The sequence below is a fragment of the Zingiber officinale genome, chromosome 9B (genome assembly GCF_018446385.1).
Source record: "Zingiber officinale cultivar Zhangliang chromosome 9B, Zo_v1.1, whole genome shotgun sequence".
Lineage (NCBI taxonomy): Eukaryota > Viridiplantae > Streptophyta > Magnoliopsida > Zingiberales > Zingiberaceae > Zingiber > Zingiber officinale.
In genome coordinates, this window is record NC_056003.1 from 86,237,065 (window position 1) to 86,254,786 (window position 17,722).

The 17,722-nt window shown below is 33.0% G+C and overlaps 1 protein-coding gene across 8 annotated transcripts in view; it reads left to right on the top strand.

Annotated features, from left to right (window-relative positions):
- LOC122022708 (serine/threonine-protein kinase ATM-like) overlaps positions 1 to 13,734 on the top strand; it is an 82,154-nt gene extending 68,420 nt beyond the window's left edge. For 6 of the 8 annotated variants that reach the window (XM_042580776.1, XM_042580778.1, XM_042580777.1 and 3 more), the window contains 12 exons: positions 622 to 716; positions 790 to 898; positions 1,855 to 1,944; positions 8,188 to 8,267; positions 8,345 to 8,423; positions 8,530 to 8,576; positions 8,733 to 8,832; positions 8,952 to 9,083; positions 9,176 to 9,310; positions 9,406 to 9,471; positions 10,327 to 10,467; positions 13,290 to 13,734. In XM_042580776.1, coding sequence (XP_042436710.1) covers positions 622 to 716; positions 790 to 898; positions 1,855 to 1,944; positions 8,188 to 8,267; positions 8,345 to 8,423; positions 8,530 to 8,576; positions 8,733 to 8,832; positions 8,952 to 9,083; positions 9,176 to 9,310; positions 9,406 to 9,471; positions 10,327 to 10,467; positions 13,290 to 13,367 — 1,152 coding nt within the window. In that variant the 3' untranslated portion in view covers positions 13,368 to 13,734. Of the gene's footprint in view, positions 1 to 621; positions 717 to 789; positions 899 to 1,854; positions 1,945 to 2,578; positions 2,767 to 8,187; positions 8,268 to 8,344; positions 8,424 to 8,529; positions 8,577 to 8,732; positions 8,833 to 8,951; positions 9,084 to 9,175; positions 9,311 to 9,405; positions 9,472 to 10,326; positions 10,468 to 13,289 lie in introns of those variants that run through there. The other 2 variants (XR_006123066.1, XR_006123067.1) reach the window with 2 other exon arrangements.
- Positions 13,735 to 17,722: the final 3,988 nt, after the last annotated feature.

Sequence of the window (17,722 nt, forward strand, 5' to 3'; positions counted from 1 at the left end):
ACAATTTCAGCCTAACATGGAGGAAAGTGATATTGATTTACTTAAATTGGTTTTTGTTAGATTACAATATCATGGATCTTTTATCCTCAGTCCTCTTTATATTGGTTGGGATCTGCTCTAACAAAAACCTATTAGAAGATTTGATTAATTACCTTGCAATTTCTTCGAGCCAATGACCAATATGCAATTGAAAAGGAAAAATGGAAGCATAGTGTACTAAGTCTCTATTTGGAATAATGACTGGACTGTGAACAAGTATGTTGTCTGAATCCAGATTGCTTGTCAAATAAGAGAATGACTTTTTTTATTAAGAATACTTGGAATGAAATTTGACTTTTCATCATGAGTTCTAATGATACACAGAAAGCAAATGGTAGCATACTGTATAAATCCAGATCACCTTTCAATTAGAATACCACTGTGGTTTTGTATCAAATAATTGTTATATTTGAATGAAATTTGGCTTCTCATCATGATGGTTGATACATCTTTTCTATGCATAATTGTGGTTTCATTAATTGTCTGATAAATGTCAAGTATGGCATTGTTTCATTCGTGTGTTGTAGATCCAGTAAATTGCCAAGTTGCAAACTTACTCTTCCACTTCTGCTCTTCTTTCAGGTACCAGTTGTCACAGCTACAGTTCCTGTTGATCCCACTTGTCAATATCAGGAAGGTTCTTTTCCACATTTCAAGGGCTTGGCTGATTCTGTAATGTGTGTGGCTTGATGTTTCTACTTGTACAGGAATTTTTACATAGCTTGTTTAGTTTATATTAAAAAATTTCAGGGTAATGAATGGCATAAATGCTCCCAAAGTAATTGAGTGCCTTGGTTCAGATGGTCATATATATCGTCAACTTGCAAAGTCTGGGAATGATGATTTACGACAGGATGCTGTAATATTTCATTTCTCTTTTGCCTATAATTTTTAAATACTTTACTGAGCTATACTTTCTTCCAAGTTGTAGCACATTTTGCCTCCACATTGAGAATTATTGCTCTATTTCTTTCACATGTAAATGCACTTAATCTTGATGTGTAAATGTAATCAGTTCTGATAGGAAATGGCTTTTTTCATAAAGTTATAATGATCTGATGCAATGTTTGTACTAGTGAATATTTTCTGACCCATCAAATGGAAATTATGTTCATGTTTGAATAAGATTGTTATCCTTTAGCTTACCATTAATCCATCAATAACTGGTTGAGATGGAACAGCGTAGATGATTATCTGTCACAAATCCATCATATTTGTTTGATTGCAATGCATGCTGTAACATTACGGAGAGATGCTAAAATTTAGCTTCTATGAAACAGTGTCTTCAAAGAAACCTAAGTTTGTTGATGGTCATGACTTTTTCCATATTGTTGACATAGATAGATTCATTTTTAATCATCAAGAATTTGCAGATTTAGCTAAATTATTTGAGGCAATTTAAGTTTATGTTGCCAAGGTATGAATACCTTAAAATTTTGACCTCCCAATGAACACCTAAATTTGGGCTACAAATCTTGCATTTTTCTTGTGTACAGTCCTAGGTTCTTATATGATTACCAATAGGCTTACACCCTGAATTTGAAGTTATGCTGATCAACACCAAGCTTACACTATTTCTTCGACTTTAATATGACTAAAGGTTTAACAGTTTCAACTAGATCCATTATCATCAAATACAACACTCAATATAGAAACACTACTACTGTTCAAACTCCTAAATTTTAAGTTTACTAACCTTGTTAACATATTTGCTTAGTTGCAATGCATAGCACTCTCCATAAACATTTCTCTTAATCAGATTTTGCTATAAATATGTAGAACACTAAAATTTTGTAATGGCCCATCCTCTTTCAGGTCATGGAACAATTTTTCGATTTGGTAAATAATTTCTTGCAGAATAATAGAGATACTTGGAAAAGAAGGCTAAGAATTCGTACGTACAAGGTATTAGATGTGTTCTTAAATTATTGAGCAATTTTTTGTCATGTAGCCAGGTATATTTTGCAAGTGCAACTAAATTTTTCCACAAGGATGCTTTGTTGCTCTAATTCTCCTTTTCCTTAATCATGACCTTATTTACATAGTTTTAAGTTTGAATCAAATTGTTTTTGCATTCTTTTATTTTTTCATTCCTTGGTAGAATATATTTAAGTCTTTTATCTGTGAATTTCTATGTAGTGTAGGCCCGATCCCAAACTCGGAACTGGTCAACGAGTTGGGTACCCGTTGGCCCAGTTCCAATTAAAAAATCGGAACAAGGTGTTGGGTCGGTTCTAGTTCAGCCCCTCTAATAACCGGCCATCGGCAGTTCAATTTTTTTTTACTGGTTTTAGACCGTTAGAACCGGTGGTTCACAATCGTTGGAACTTCTAGCTGTTGGGATGAAAAAAAGGTTTTCTTAAAAAAATCTTTCAATGGTTGAGATCATTTGACCATTTTTCTATCAATGACTACGATTTAGTATTCGTTTCTTTCTAAACTCTATAAATAGAGAACTCCTTTTATTATTTTCACATACATCTTCTCTACTCTCATTCTCAATTCAGTAATTTCTATACACTTTCGACTTCCTCTTCAGAGTTCCGACTACAATGAAAGGAGGTCGAGGGCAAGGAGGCCGAGGGCGAGGAGGTTCATCATCTCGATCTCGGAGGGATAAGGAAATAGCAAATCCGAACATTCAATCCGTCGATGATGAGATCGAACAACTTCCGAATCCGACTTCGATACCCGAAACACAGAATTACCGATGCAATTACTTTTAAGGTTCGAAAAGTTCCTCTTTTAAGATCTTCTATTTTTACTATACATTTTGATAAGGTTACTCTTTTGTGGGAGAATTACATGCAAAATATAAGCGTTGTAATGCTTCGTACAAATTCTAAGCCGCCACCGGCTATGAGCCGTTGAAATGACACACAGAAGTGATTCGTCTGGGAATTTGGGATTGACTGTGCTTAAGCACAATTATCTAGATTTTCTACTAGCGGAAGTAGTGATCCTAGTTTATTTTTATATTCTGATAATAAATTAAGAGAATCATTAACTATATTTATTTCCGTAGAACATCTATCATTTAATTTTGGATCTAAATGCACTTTTCAAGTTTTTCATAAAAAAAATCTCTTAATCCATCTGCTAAACGTGTTCCTAGAACTACACTTACAAAAATAATTAAAAGATTAGTAAAACAAGGGGGAAAATATTAATTGAAGAATTTAGTAAATTAAATAATAAAGTTTCTTTATGTTCCGATATTTGGAGTGATAATTGGCAAGCACATTCATATATGGGTGTGACTTGCCATTGGATCGATAATTCATCGAATATTCAACAAAGATTGTTGGCTTATAGAGTTTTTGATGAATTACATAATGCTCACAGCATCTCATAATTGTTATGTTTAATTTTATATGAATATGGATTAACTCAAAATCTTTTCAATATCATTTGATAATGTTAGTTCTAATACTGCTAGTATTGAAGAACTTAAATTTATATGTCAACATGGTATTGGTGGTTTATTTTTTCATATTCGTTCCGTTTGTCATGATTTAAATTTATATGTTTAAGATGAATTAAGAATTTTAGCAAATCATATTGAACCAATTAGAAATGCTATTTCCTATTTATAGTCGCATCCATCTATAATGAAACAATCTATAATGAAACAATGTGGTAAATTTTGTATAATTAATGAAATGAGACCTAAAAAATTTTCAGGTGATGTACTAACACATTAGAATTCAACATATCAATTGTTACAAGATTCATTTCAATATAGAGAATTATTATGTTCATTTTTTGCACCAAATATTAATAAGGCTAATATATACAATGGAATATTCGTAGTAGTATTTGTGAAATTTTAAAAGTATTTAATGAAGCAACCGAATAACTTTTCAGTTTTTATTATCAATCGAACAAGTTTTCAGTTTTTATTATCCTACTTCTCATTTAATTTTAGGAAATTTTTGTAATATAGTATTAGTTTTAAATGAAAATAGTAATAATGAATTTTTAACTTTTTATATATTAGCAATGAAAACGAAATGGGAAAAATATTTTTTTTTTTAAATTTTAAAATTTATTTAGTTGCATTTGCTTTAGACCCTAGATATAAATTAGAAGTTTTACATAATAGGTTTGTATTATAATTTAATTCCATTTAAAGATTCTTCTCTTAATCCAAATAATATTGTATATAATAAATTGATATTTATAAAGAATATAATATACAACAACAACAACCAAGTCTTTTCCCACTAGGTGGGGTCGGCTGTATGAATCCTTTTACGCCATTGAGCTCTATCTCCTATTATATCATCATCTATATTTAAATAAATTTTATCTTGTTTTATTGTTGCTAACCAAGTCTTTTTTGGTCTTCCTCTTCCTCGTTTGATATGCATGTTTATCATAGTTTCACATTGGCTAACTGGAGCATATATTGGTTGTCTAAGTGCATGTACGTACCATCTTAAACGTGTCTCTCGGAGTTTGTCCTCAATAGATGCAACTCCGACTTTCTCTCTAATGCTCTCATTTCTTATTTTGTCCATCTTCGTATGTCCACACATCCACCTCAACATACTCATCTCTGCAACTCTCATCTTCTGCTCATGTGCTCGAGTCATAACCCAACATTCAACTCCATATAACATAGCAGGTCTAACTGCGGTTTTATAGAACTTATCTTTAAGTTTAAGAGGTACTTTACGGTGACATAAAACATCCAACGCTCCCCTCCATTTCACCCATCCTGCTTGTATTCTATGTAAAACATCTCTATCAATCCCTTCATCATTTTGTAAAAATGATCCTAAATATTTAAATCTCTCGGTTCCGGGCAACTTGTCCTCTCCTATCTTAACAATTGTTTCATTACTTCTAATATTGCTAAACTTAAATTCCATATATTCTGTCCATAATTAGTGTAAAAAGATAGGGACTTAGGGCTGATCCTTGATGTAACCCTATCTTTATTGGAAATGCTTCAGTTACTCCGCCTGAAGTCTTTACTCTGGTTGTTACATCCTCATACATATCCTTAATTAGTTCAATATATGTTACGCTAACACCTCTCTTTTCTAAAATTCTCCATATAAGTTCTCTTGGGACTCTATCATAAGCTTTTTCTAAGTCAATGAATACCATGTGTAGATCTTGTTTTTGCTCCCGATATTTTTCAATTAATTGTCTAAGGAGATGTATAACTTATTATCGACCTTCGAGGCATGAACCCAATTGATTTTCTACACTGTGGTCTCCTTCCTTAATCTTTTTTATTATTTTTCTCGAAGTTTCATAGTATGACTCATTAGTTTAATACCCCTATAGTTTGCACAATTTTGTATGTCTCCCTTATTCTTATATAAGGGAACTAGAGTACTTATCCTCCAATGATCAGACATTCTTTTCGTTTTCAATATCATGTTAAATAATTTTGTAAGCTATTCAATACCTTGTTTTCTTAAGCACTTCCATACCTCTATCGGAATATCATCTGGTCCAATGACTTTTCCATTGTGCATCTCATTTAAAATTTATTTTACTTCTGAAGTTTGAATTCTACGATAAAAATTAAAATTCCTATGTTCATTTGACCTAATTAAATTACCTAAGTTAAGTTGGTCACCTAAACCTTCATTAAAAAGTTGATGAAAATACCTCTTCTACCGCTCTTTTATTTCTCCATCATTTACTAATACCCTATTATATTCATTTTTAATATATTTTATTTGGCTAAGATATCTTGTTTTCCTTTCTCTCACTTTAGCTATTCTATAAATGTCTCTTTCCCCTTCTTTTGTATCCAATTTTTGATATAACCGTTCAAAAATTTCATTTTTTACTTCACTCACTATTTTCTTAGCTTCTTTCTTGGCTATTGTATATTTTTTTAAGTTTTCCTCGTTCTTACAAATACATAATTCCTTATAAGCTATTCGTTTTTCCTTCACTTTCTCTTGTACTTTCTCATTCCACCACCAAGATTCTTTACTTAGTTGTGCATGTCCCTTTGACTCACCGAGTAAACTCTTAGCTACTATTTTCAACTTTGATACCATCTTATCCCATGTTGTATTAGAGTCATCGTATATTTCACCTAATGCTTGTATTTCTACCTTCTCCTTAAATATTTTTTGTTTCCCATCATTTAACTTCCACCACTTAATTCTAGGAATTGTATATATTTTCTTTCTATTGATACTATATTTGAGGCGTATATCCAACTCTACTACCCTATGTTGGGTAGTTAAGCTTTCTCCAGGGATGACTTTGCAATCTTTACAAATCTTTCTATCCTTCTTTCTAACCATAAGAAAGTCAATTTGCGATTTATTATTCCCACTTTTGAAATGACTAAGTGTTTTCTCTCTTTTTAAAAAATGTATTAGCTAATATAAGTCATATGTTATCGAAAATCTAATATAGTTTTCCTTCCTCGTTCCTGCTCCAAACCCATAATCTCATACACTCTCTCATATTCCTCATTTTTCACTCCGACATGCCCATTTAGATCACCTCCTATTAAAATCATTTCATTTGGTGGAATATTTTGTAATATTTCATCTAAGTCCTTCCAAAACCTTGATTTGGTAGCTTCATCTAATCCTACTTGTGGTGCATATACGCTAATTATGTTCATAGTTTTTTTCGCCTCTATTATCTTAAGGGCTATAATTCTATCCCCTTTTCTAACTACTCCTACCACTTCATCCTTTAACAAACTATCTACAATGATACCCACTCCATTTCTTGCTTTACTCTTTCCAGTGTACCATAACTTAAAACCCGAGTTCTCTATCATCTTTGTCTTCTCACCTGTCCATTTTATCTCTTGTACACACAAAATACTAATTTTTCTCCTAATCATCATATCTACTACCTCCATTGATTTACCAGTGAGAGTTCCCATATTCCATATTCCATATTCCAAATCTTAGAGTATTAGTTTTCTCATATTTGTTCTTATCTAACCTATGGTGTGAGAACTCTTGCCTATTTAACACTACACCCAAGTTCTCATGGAGATGTAGCGGTCCTTGCTGAGATGTTACAGTCGGACCCTGTAACGCGAACTCTTGCATATTTATCACTACACCCGAGTTCTGGAGATGTAGCGGTCCTTGCCGAGACGTTACAGTCGGATCCTGCAACGTGTTCCTTTCGGGGAACAACGTAGCATTAGCACAATAGTTTAATGGATTCATTCATTGAATATTTGCCATAGTTTGACGTTGGCTGGCAACCTAACGCAACCCTCCTTTATCCGGGCTTGGGACCGGCCATGACCGGTCATCATGGGCGGAGTTTAAAGAATATAATATAAAATATGGAATACAACCTAATATTTTTGAAATACAAAATACTAATAGCAGTAATTTAAAACTTATAAAAGTATAAATTTTATTAAAAGAATGGACGAAACGTTCACAAGGATCCTCAAGTTTAATAGAATTTGAGAATTATTTTATGGTTTCTTTTAATTTAATAAAGTAAATAGCGAAGTAGATTTCGATGTCCTAGAGTGATGGTCACGGAAGGTAAAGTTTTCCCATCCTATCCAAGATCGCCAAAGAAATTTTAGCTTGTTTAAGTGTGTAACATATTTGGATGAACGACAATTGGAAGCCTAAACATTACTTGACAATGGGACCAGAGACGAAAAAAAATCCAAGGAATGTAACTTTTAAATGACGAAGCTGAAGAATTTAATATCGAATGAACAAATACTATGGGAACGGGAAATGGAAGTGAGTAACAACGTCACTTCATAAGGTGAAACGATAAAAAGGTAAGAGAACTATGTGGACTTTGATTTTCCTATGCCATAAAAGAATACATAGGCAACTTAAATAACTGTAAGCCCTTTTTTTTTTATGAATTTACCATTTATAATTATTTTTAATATAATCTTGAACCGTGCCAAACTATGCATGAACCGTGAACCGGTGGTTCCAATCCGTGAACCGTAATCATTTTGGTTAAGGTTAAGGGTCGATCCCGTAGGAACCGTCGAAGTCGGTTCCGAACCGTCGAACTATCGGTTCCGAACTGGGGTCGAGTCTAATGCATTGTCTTCTAAAAATATTTTCCATACAAATTTCTTGCATGTAGATATTTAGCTCATTTAAATTTCTAGATGAAATTGTGCCATTTTATCCGTATCTAATCTTGCAGGTAGTACCCTTTACTCCGAGTGCTGGTATACTTGAATGGGTTGATCGTACTATTCCACTTGGCGAATACCTTTTAGGAAGGTTTGAATCTTATTCATGTTGTTTTAATGTGAAATGTTTTATGATCTTGCTTCAGGAAATTATGTGTTACTCTGTAGTGCAAGAAATGGTGGAGCACATGGACGTTATGGGGTTGGCGATTGGACATTTCTTCAGTGCAGGGAATTCATGATGAATGTAAGTTGAAATTTTTTGAGATTCTCATCTGCAATAATTGCTGACATCTTATGGTGGTATGATCCAAAGCATACATATGTTCCTCATTGGTTGGTTGTTTTAACAGGAGAAGGACAAGAGGAAGGCATTTGTGAAAATCTGTGACAATTTCAGGTTTGATATTTATCTACCTTGATTAGTAGAAATTCTAGCACATATCATCCCTTGCCCTTATATAATGGGTGTTTTGATACCTCAACAAGGAGCCCTTCTTCCATCTAAATATGAGATGATGTTCGACAATAACTTTAAAATTCATCATTTGATCAGGTCTGTTCTGCATTATTTTTTTCTGGAGAAGTTTTTGCAACCCGCAGATTGGTTTCAAGGCAGGCTTTCTTATACAAGAAGTGTTGCAGCAAGTTCCATGGTCCAAAATTTTTATCTTGATAAATTCTTTTCATATTTCCATACAGTGTTTAAGAAATTTCAACTTTTGAAAATGTCTACTAACTGTTTTATTGCCTCACAAATTTGATTCTCTTTCAGGTTGGTTACATCGTAGGACTTGGAGATAGGCATTCAATGAATATTCTCATAGATCAAGAAACTGCAGAAGTAGTCCACATCGACCTTGGGGTTGCCTTTGAGCAAGGACTTATGCTTAAAACTCCAGAGAGGGTTTGTCCATTTAAACTTTGTTGCTGATGGCATACTAGATCATTTGTAAATCCATTTTTGCAATCTCAGCTCACAGTATAACTTCTATTCAGGTTCCATTTAGGCTGACTAGGGACATTATAGATGGGATGGGTGTTACCGGTGTTGAGGGTGTCTTCAGAAGATGTTGTGAAGAAACTCTCTCTGTCATGAGAGCAAATAAGGAAGCACTGCTAACTATTATTGAAGTATGCAGATTTCTCTTAGATCCATTGCAAAACCACTCGTGCCTCTATGTGAATAATTATCATTTATGTTGATAATTTATCTATGGCTGTTGCAGGTATTCATCCATGATCCTTTGTATAAGTGGGCACTCTCACCTCTGAAAGCTTTGCAGCTGCAAAAGGCATATAGATCCTTACATTCATTTACAGTTTTTAGCTTAGTTTTATTGTAATCTTGTTGAATACACCTTATTCCACTTGGCTAACAAAATTTGAGTCATGTGGTGTCTAACAACAGCATAGCCTCATGAAATTGAATCGAGTGATCTCCATACATTAGGAAAAACAGTTGTCCTTTGCCAATAGACTTGCACAAAGAGCCACATGAATTATGTCTAACAATAATCCATGTAAAGTAGTATATGCTATTTTTGTCGCAAAGAGAATCGCACAAAGAGCCACCTAAATCCATGGTTAAAAGTATTATTCTTGTTGGTGTCAGTCCTCGGCTGAAGTGTTACTGAGCAACTGTGTGCCAAGAACATGTTCTCGGCTAGGAGGGATGAATTGAGAAGACAACTGTGAGCTGGAAACTCTTAAGCCAGCTCATAGTTGACCTAGAACGCTAAGTGAGAAGAAGCCTAGTGGGCCCTCACCTCACACCTTGGTTCACTAGTGGCTTCAAGATTTGTTGGCCAATCAGCATACAGAATAGTTTTTTGAACCATGCCTTTATCTTTCTTATATGGATACATAAATTTTATGATCATGGAGTTTGCATTATCCTTCAAGCTTTGTTGCCCAATCAGCATACAGAATAGTTTTTTGAACCATGCCTGTATCTTTCTTATATGGATACATAAATTTTATAATCATGGAGTTTGCATTATCCATTTTTAGTGTTTTGTCATTTTGAATAGTCTTTGAGCCGCTTCAAACTAGTAACTGTGATGCCTATAGCCAAAGGTCGTGGAAACAAATGCATGTGCTTACTTTTGCTTGCACAACCTTAATTTATTTTCCTTCTGTATATTCAGGAAACTGATGATGGTGTAGATGCAAGCCTGGAGAGTTCACAAGATGATGAAGGAAACAAAGATGCTGCACGAGCTACCCTCAGAATCAAAGAAAAATTAGATGGTTATGAAGCAGGTGAAATAAGAAGCGTGCAGGGTCAGGTAATATGTTTATCTTCTTTCTTCTTTGTTGTGTGTGCATGTCTGATCATCGTTTTTCAAGTGATTTGCCAAGGTAGATGATTGATCGTTAATTGATTCTCTGTTTAACTGAGTTTGCATAATTTGGAGATGTGTATAAGCTCTTGTTCCATGTTGTCATTAATTTATTCTTAGTTCATCTATGGTAAATGATCAATGTTGCATAATTTATTCTCTGCTAAATACAATCATAAATCTAACTGAAATTCTATTTTCATTGCTCTAAAATTCGAGTATTAAGGACAACTACTACCAATTGGTGCTAGGGTGGTAAACGAACCGAGTCAAGCTCGAGCCAGCCTTGGCTCGAGCTCGGCTCGACTCGATTTAGGCTAGCTTAGCTTGAGCTCAAGCTCGATCAATCTTGTAAATTTGAGCTCGATCTTGGCTCGATCATTTAATTTAATCCAAGGCTCGAGCTCAATTCGAAAAGCTTGAATTAAATCAAGCTTTCGATCTTGAACTCGAGCCAAAGCCATAACCTAAGCCAATTTTGCTGTAATTTTTTTATAATGTAAATCAAACAATAATAATTTTAAATAAAAAAATTGACCAAATTCATCCATAAAACTAAACATCAAAACACCAATTATTTGTCTCTGAGATAAAAGAAAAGCATCTGAACATCACAAATTCACAACATAAATATCTCAGTCTCAGATAATAAAAAAAATCATAAGTCAAAATCACAAACCAAAAGTCAAAGACACAATTATCTCATAAAATATTATTCTTGTTGCCAAAATATCAGACTTCATCCCAACAAAATTAACCAAATCCAAAAACATGATATTCCAAATTCAAACCACCCAAACTGCTCAAAACACCAAATTTCTGCAACATTCAATATCTTCGTCTCCATCTCAAATTCTCAATCATACCACCTATATTACTACTTGCATTCAATAATATGAAGTGATATTAAGCTTAACTATAGTAGCACAATAATTACACCGGAAATACATGTTAAACAAAGAACTGAAATCTTATTTTAAGAGGTTGATACTAGAAGAAAAATTTCCTGGTAAGTTTTCTCTGAATGTAATTTAGAAAGCTAATAATGAAATTTAACTTTCTTTAGTCTTCTTTTTCAGTCCATGTATATGTCGAAGCCAATCACCCCCATACAGTAGAGTCTGCATCATGTCGGGAGAGGGTGATGAGCGATCAGAATCAATAACTCTTGTCCCTGCACTAAATGTTGCTTCTGAAGCCACTGAACTCACTGGAATAGCTAAAATATCAGTTGCTATCTTTGACAATATAGGATACTACATTCTATTCAACCTCCACCATTCTAAATATGAAAAAATTTTAGGAATCTCATTCTTCTTTAAACTTCCCTATTATGAACCAAAAATGAGATGATTTTCTAAACAAACTCATGTACTATTACAAGATTATAAAGGTATTTGATTTTCTAATTTATATCATTATCATATAGAAATAATTGAAGTTAAAGAAAATAATACAATAACATCTTTTCAGTTTCTCTTATTATAATCATTAGAGTCTAAAAATAGCTTGAAAAGATAAATAATTTTCTAACCATTTTGATTTTCTTGTTCGTTTGTATTATCCTCACTGGTGAAATTCATTATGTTGATGTGTTAATAAATACTAGTAACAGTTCTTAGCTTCCATTAGGAGAATTAAACTATACTTAATTTGAAAACCTGGCATTTGTTCTACCCTATTTTTAAATTTGGGGGCCCAATGGTGGAGTGTGGATTGAGGACTATTCTTTTAAATGACCAAGTTTGTGTGTTTATGACATCAAGAAAAAGGAAGAAACAAGAAAGGCACAGAACACAGTGTTTCCCGAAAACTCACCAAAAAAGAAACGCACGCAAGAGGTCTGACCCTGACTGAGGGTGCGGCTGAGTAGGCACGACGGCGACCACTGAGTATGTGGTAATGGTTGAGTAGGCGGCGACAGGGGATGAGGGTTGAGAGTTGAAATTAGGGTTGAGTGGCAATTGAGCTGTTGAAATCTGAAATTTAGGAACTTAGGAATTAGAATTTAGGAATTGGATTTAGTTTTTAAAAATAAACTTTTAAAATTTGCGGCTTTACCCAGTACTTACCATTATTACTTAATGACACTAAATTTATCAATATTTACATGAATAAATAAAAATAATATATTATACATATAGCTTGGCTCAAAAAAATTCAACAAGCGAGCTCGAACTCGGCTTGAATATTAAATGAGCCGGCTCGAGCTTTGTCAAAATTAATCTCAAGCCAAGCTTTGACCGAGCGGCTCATGAGCAGCTCGACTCATTTGTAACCCTAATTGGTACTACTTCTAGCATGTCCTTTTTTGTCATGTATCGAGTCCAATTACAAGTCTATTTTCTAAAATAGTTTAGATCTTTTAGTAAATTGTTTTCAATATTCTTTTTAAATTTAGTATTTATAATATGTTAAAAATAATAAAATAAAATAAATTTTATAAATAATAAAAATTTAGTGTAAATACACAGAAAATGCACCTTTTGCAAACAAACAAAGCAATAATAGTTTAATAAATCACATTTTAGCAATATAGAAAATTGTTTTTAGTGGCTTAATGCTTTTGTTCCATTTTCATATATATATTTTTTTCATAATTTAGTTTATGTACAAATTGGAAATATTATTTATTGGCAATGTTAAATTACTCTGGATCTTAAATAATAATAATAATAATAAAGTAATACATTGAAATTGTTAAATTAGAAAGAGTAATAAAGTAATCCTAGATTGTTAATTCTATTTGGCTATTGTCGTGTATGCAGGTCCAGCAACTCATACAGGATGCAATTGACATTGACCGGTTGTGTCATATGTTCCCCGGTTGGGCAGCATGGTTGTGAGAAGCTTATCAACTCTGTCGTGTTTCAACTTGCCAGAACCATCTCAAAGCGCCTTCACATTTTGAACCTGTGATGCAGCAACAGAAAGGAGCAAAGCATGTTTGATCATTAAAGTGAAGAATCCAGGGTGCTAGTTGACCTGTCCAATGTTTTCCTCTAGATGGATGGAGTTTCGACTTGAAATTTAAGTACTTTATCTGAAAAATTGGGTACCAGAGTAATGCATGCTCACTTGAATCGAACATGAAAAATGTTTTGACCCACCTGTTTTTATCTCCTAGGAAGTAGAAGCAAAATTCGAATATCTAAGTTGCTGTATATATCACACGAATCTTGGACAGATTATTTAACCATGTTATTATAGAAATGCATCTTCGTGGAAATTGTTTATTTCAATTTTATTGGAATTTTATTAATTATATTTGAGTGTGTAAGGCAATGTGAGACTTTTTGCAACCTCAGAAACCCATATGATCTAAAATGGATGCAACTAGACCGGTTTAGGTTGACAATCTCAAAAATTTATAGGACTTGAAATGGGTGCCACTAGATTTGTCTAGGTCGTTTTGACGAAACTTACTTATGGACCTAGGCTATCCCTATGGAGTTAAGCTATCTGGATTTCTGTAAACTTGCATCACTAGGAAGGGTTGGACGAGAAAAAGGTACATATGATGTCAAACCATGATCAAAGCAAGGAACAATGTCGGCATGATGTCGGGAGATCAGCACTACCACGGGCTTAGTCTGTCCATATCAAGCTCGATGTGGGCCCGATCTCCAAGAGACCAGGATCACATTTTAGCTGAAAGTTAGCATAATATTGGAGCACTTCCGGAATGTTTGAGATAAGTAATGGAGAGCACTATGAGACTTTTTGTAGCCTCAGAAACTCACAAGATTTAAAATGGACACAACCAGACCCGTTTAGGTCGATTATTGGGTTTTGATCAAACCCATAATTAACCCAAGCTATTTAGATTTCTGTAACATTGCAACCACTAGAAAGGGTTGAGCGAGGACAAGGTACATATGATGTCAAACCTAGATTATGAATAAGGAACAATGTAGGCCTGATGTCGGGAGATTAGCACTACTACATGCTTGGTATGATCCTAGATCAGGCCTAATGTGGGCCTGATCTCTCGGAGACCAGGGCCACATTCTAGCTTAAAGTCATTGGAACACCTCAAGAGAGCTTGAAATATGTAATGGAGGGTACCATTTGATTCCTTGCATACTCAGAAATCCACAGGATCTGTTTAGATTAATCAGTGGATTTTGAATGAAATTCAATGATTGACCTAGGCTATTTAAATTTATGCAACTTTGCAACTAGGAAAAAGTTGAGCGAGGAGAATATACATATGGTGTCTAACCTTGATTCTAAACAAGGAATAATTTGAGCCTGGTGTCGAGAGATCAGCACTACCACGAGCTTGATCTGATCTCAGATCAGGCTCAACGTTAACGTGGGCTTGATCTGTTGGAGACTAGGACCACGTTCTAACTAAAAGTTAGCATAACATTGAAACTCTTTCAGAGAGATCGAATAAGCAATTGAGGATACTATTGAACTCCTTGTAACATCAGAAATTCGTAGGACTTGAAATGAGGGTAATCAAATCAGTCTAGGTCGATTCATGGGTTTTGACCGATATCCATTGATGAACTTAGATTTCTGTAAAGTTGTAGCCACTAGGATTGGTTGAGTCTGTAAAATGTAAATATGGTATGAATTATGAAATTAGCCATGGTTGCATGCTAATTGACACAGAGTCTAAAACAAAGTAATCCTTTTCAGGTTTGCTAGGATTAATTTACATGGACGATTTTCATTGATCAATATTACTGTACCAATTTAGACGTTGTAATATGTATTTGACCAGACGATCAAGTTATTTATGTGACCATTCAGTATACATTTAACCAGAAAACGCCATCTATTACACAACTAATACTACATACATTAGGATTAAATATAATTTGCGAATTGAAATATAAAAAAATAACAATACGACACAGTTGTAGATTTATATCTCCTACCCAACTTTTTCTTATATATTATGGATAATTAATCTGATATTACAGAATATGTCCTTCAAAATTGATACTAGTATATTAATTTTAATTTTTTTTATATCATGGTTCTTATTCATCTTCCCTCTTCGTGTAACGAACCATTTGAGCATCATGTCAAAATTGATACAGAATTATATATACTTGTGAACATGAATCCACTATGATTATATTTCCGAGATGATTATATTATTGCTAAAGAAAATAAAAAAAACAACAACAAGTAAGGCTTAAGGATAATGCAGACTTTACTATGCTACTTAAGATATAATAAGATTACAATAAAAATACCCGATGTCATCGTTCATCATTACCGATTCAAGTAGAGCCTCCTCTCCCCGCTCACTCTCGTGCTCTCCCCCTCCTTAACAACCCACAGCTAGCCACGCCTCCACATTTGGCAACATATTAGACTATTAGTTGACAGAAATCGTAGATAAACATGATGAAACCACTAACATATTAGGGCTCTTACCTTTTTCGTTAGCCTTCTAAATATAGAAGAGATAGAAAAGATTGAACGAGCGTTTGAGAACTACAAGACACAATTGTGAGGGGAGGCCAGAAGGCTTGTGACAGGACAATTTTTTGAGATCACTCATGGTATGCTCACGCGTCAGCGACCAAGTAAAACGAAATTACACCAGGGAGCATGGAGCAATAATTAGAACGCTATTGACCGTATGTATTTTTTTAAATATAAAATATATTAATTAAAAAATAAAATATTTAATATAAATATTTAAAAATAAATAGAAAGCTAAATAAATAAGTAAATAAATTTATTATATATTTTTATAATTAAAATAATTAAAATATATTATTAATTAGATGATTTTAAATGTGATAAATCTGATAAAGTGTAATAGATATTTGGTTGCAACGACACCCCTATAAATCTAATAAATTGAGTGACAAATTTTTAGAAATCATTGAAAAAATTAAGGAAAAAAATTGTAAATTTTTAACATCACTCCACCAAACTGTAAATTAGAATGGTAAATTTTTAGAAATCAAATTAAAAAATTATAAATTTTTAGAATTCCAATAAGTCTGTTTTGTATGCATCTTGTACTTCTTAACATCACTCCATCTCTTTGTCATTTGTCATCTTCTCCTAGTCCATCAGCATCTCTTTTTGTTTCTTCCCCGCTAAAAGAAAATGAAAGCGTAGAATTTATTTCACAGAAAATTATATATGATATTGTCAAGCTAAAATTGTTTATACCAGTGCTAAAGTTCTCATTGCCAGTGGGTAACAATAATGTTATAATATATACTTAAGAGTGGTATGGTATATTGATACCAAAATTTAATACTATATCAAAAACTTTAGTATACAGAAAAATTATATTGGTATCTATTAAAATTTTGATATGTTGATTTTCGATATATCAATTTTGAGTATAGTATAAATTCTATACTATTTACCTTGAAATTTTGAGCTCGGTATATTATATCAAATATCAAACTATGAAATTACATACCGATATCGTACCAAAACATTTCGATATAGTATAATCCTGTATCAAAATTTTCGGTATATCATATTTTTAATATAATTCAATAAATTTCGATATGGTTTGTGATATATCAAAATTTCAATTTTTTCCCACACTTATAAATACTAATCTCATCATTGTTAAAATTATTATTGTTTAATGAAATTGCAAAATCCAATTATATTTGATATTAATAGCAAGTAAATATTCTATCAGTATCAAAATTATTAGTATATTGAATTTGTCAAACAAAAACAAGAAAGGTATAGTCCACCCTCTCTCCCCCTCGATATATATACATATATATATAGATAATATAATGTTTCAAGAGCAGTCTATGGATGACTTCCTTCTTTCCTTTCCTGCAACTGAGATAGGATGATAGCAAGATAAAAATAAATTATACAAAGAATGGAAAACAAATAATTCAATAAAATAAATTTAAATCGGGTACTTATAGTTAAGCTATCACTTTCTTGATCTTTCTTCAAACTCTATTAGTTGTCTAGTTAGAATCATTTCACAAAAGTGTACAATAGAAACCTAAGTAAACACACACACACACACACACAAAATTACATCAATTATATGAATAACCATGTTGTATAAAAATAATAGATAAAATTTAGATTTTAGGTTTGACTCTCAAATTCCATAAAAATCCTAACACTAAAGGGGAATTGATTAAATTTGTCTTATAAATTTGTTATAATACCCCTAATAACTTTCGCATGATTATTGTTAGCATTTACAAATTTTGTAGTGGAAATTGCG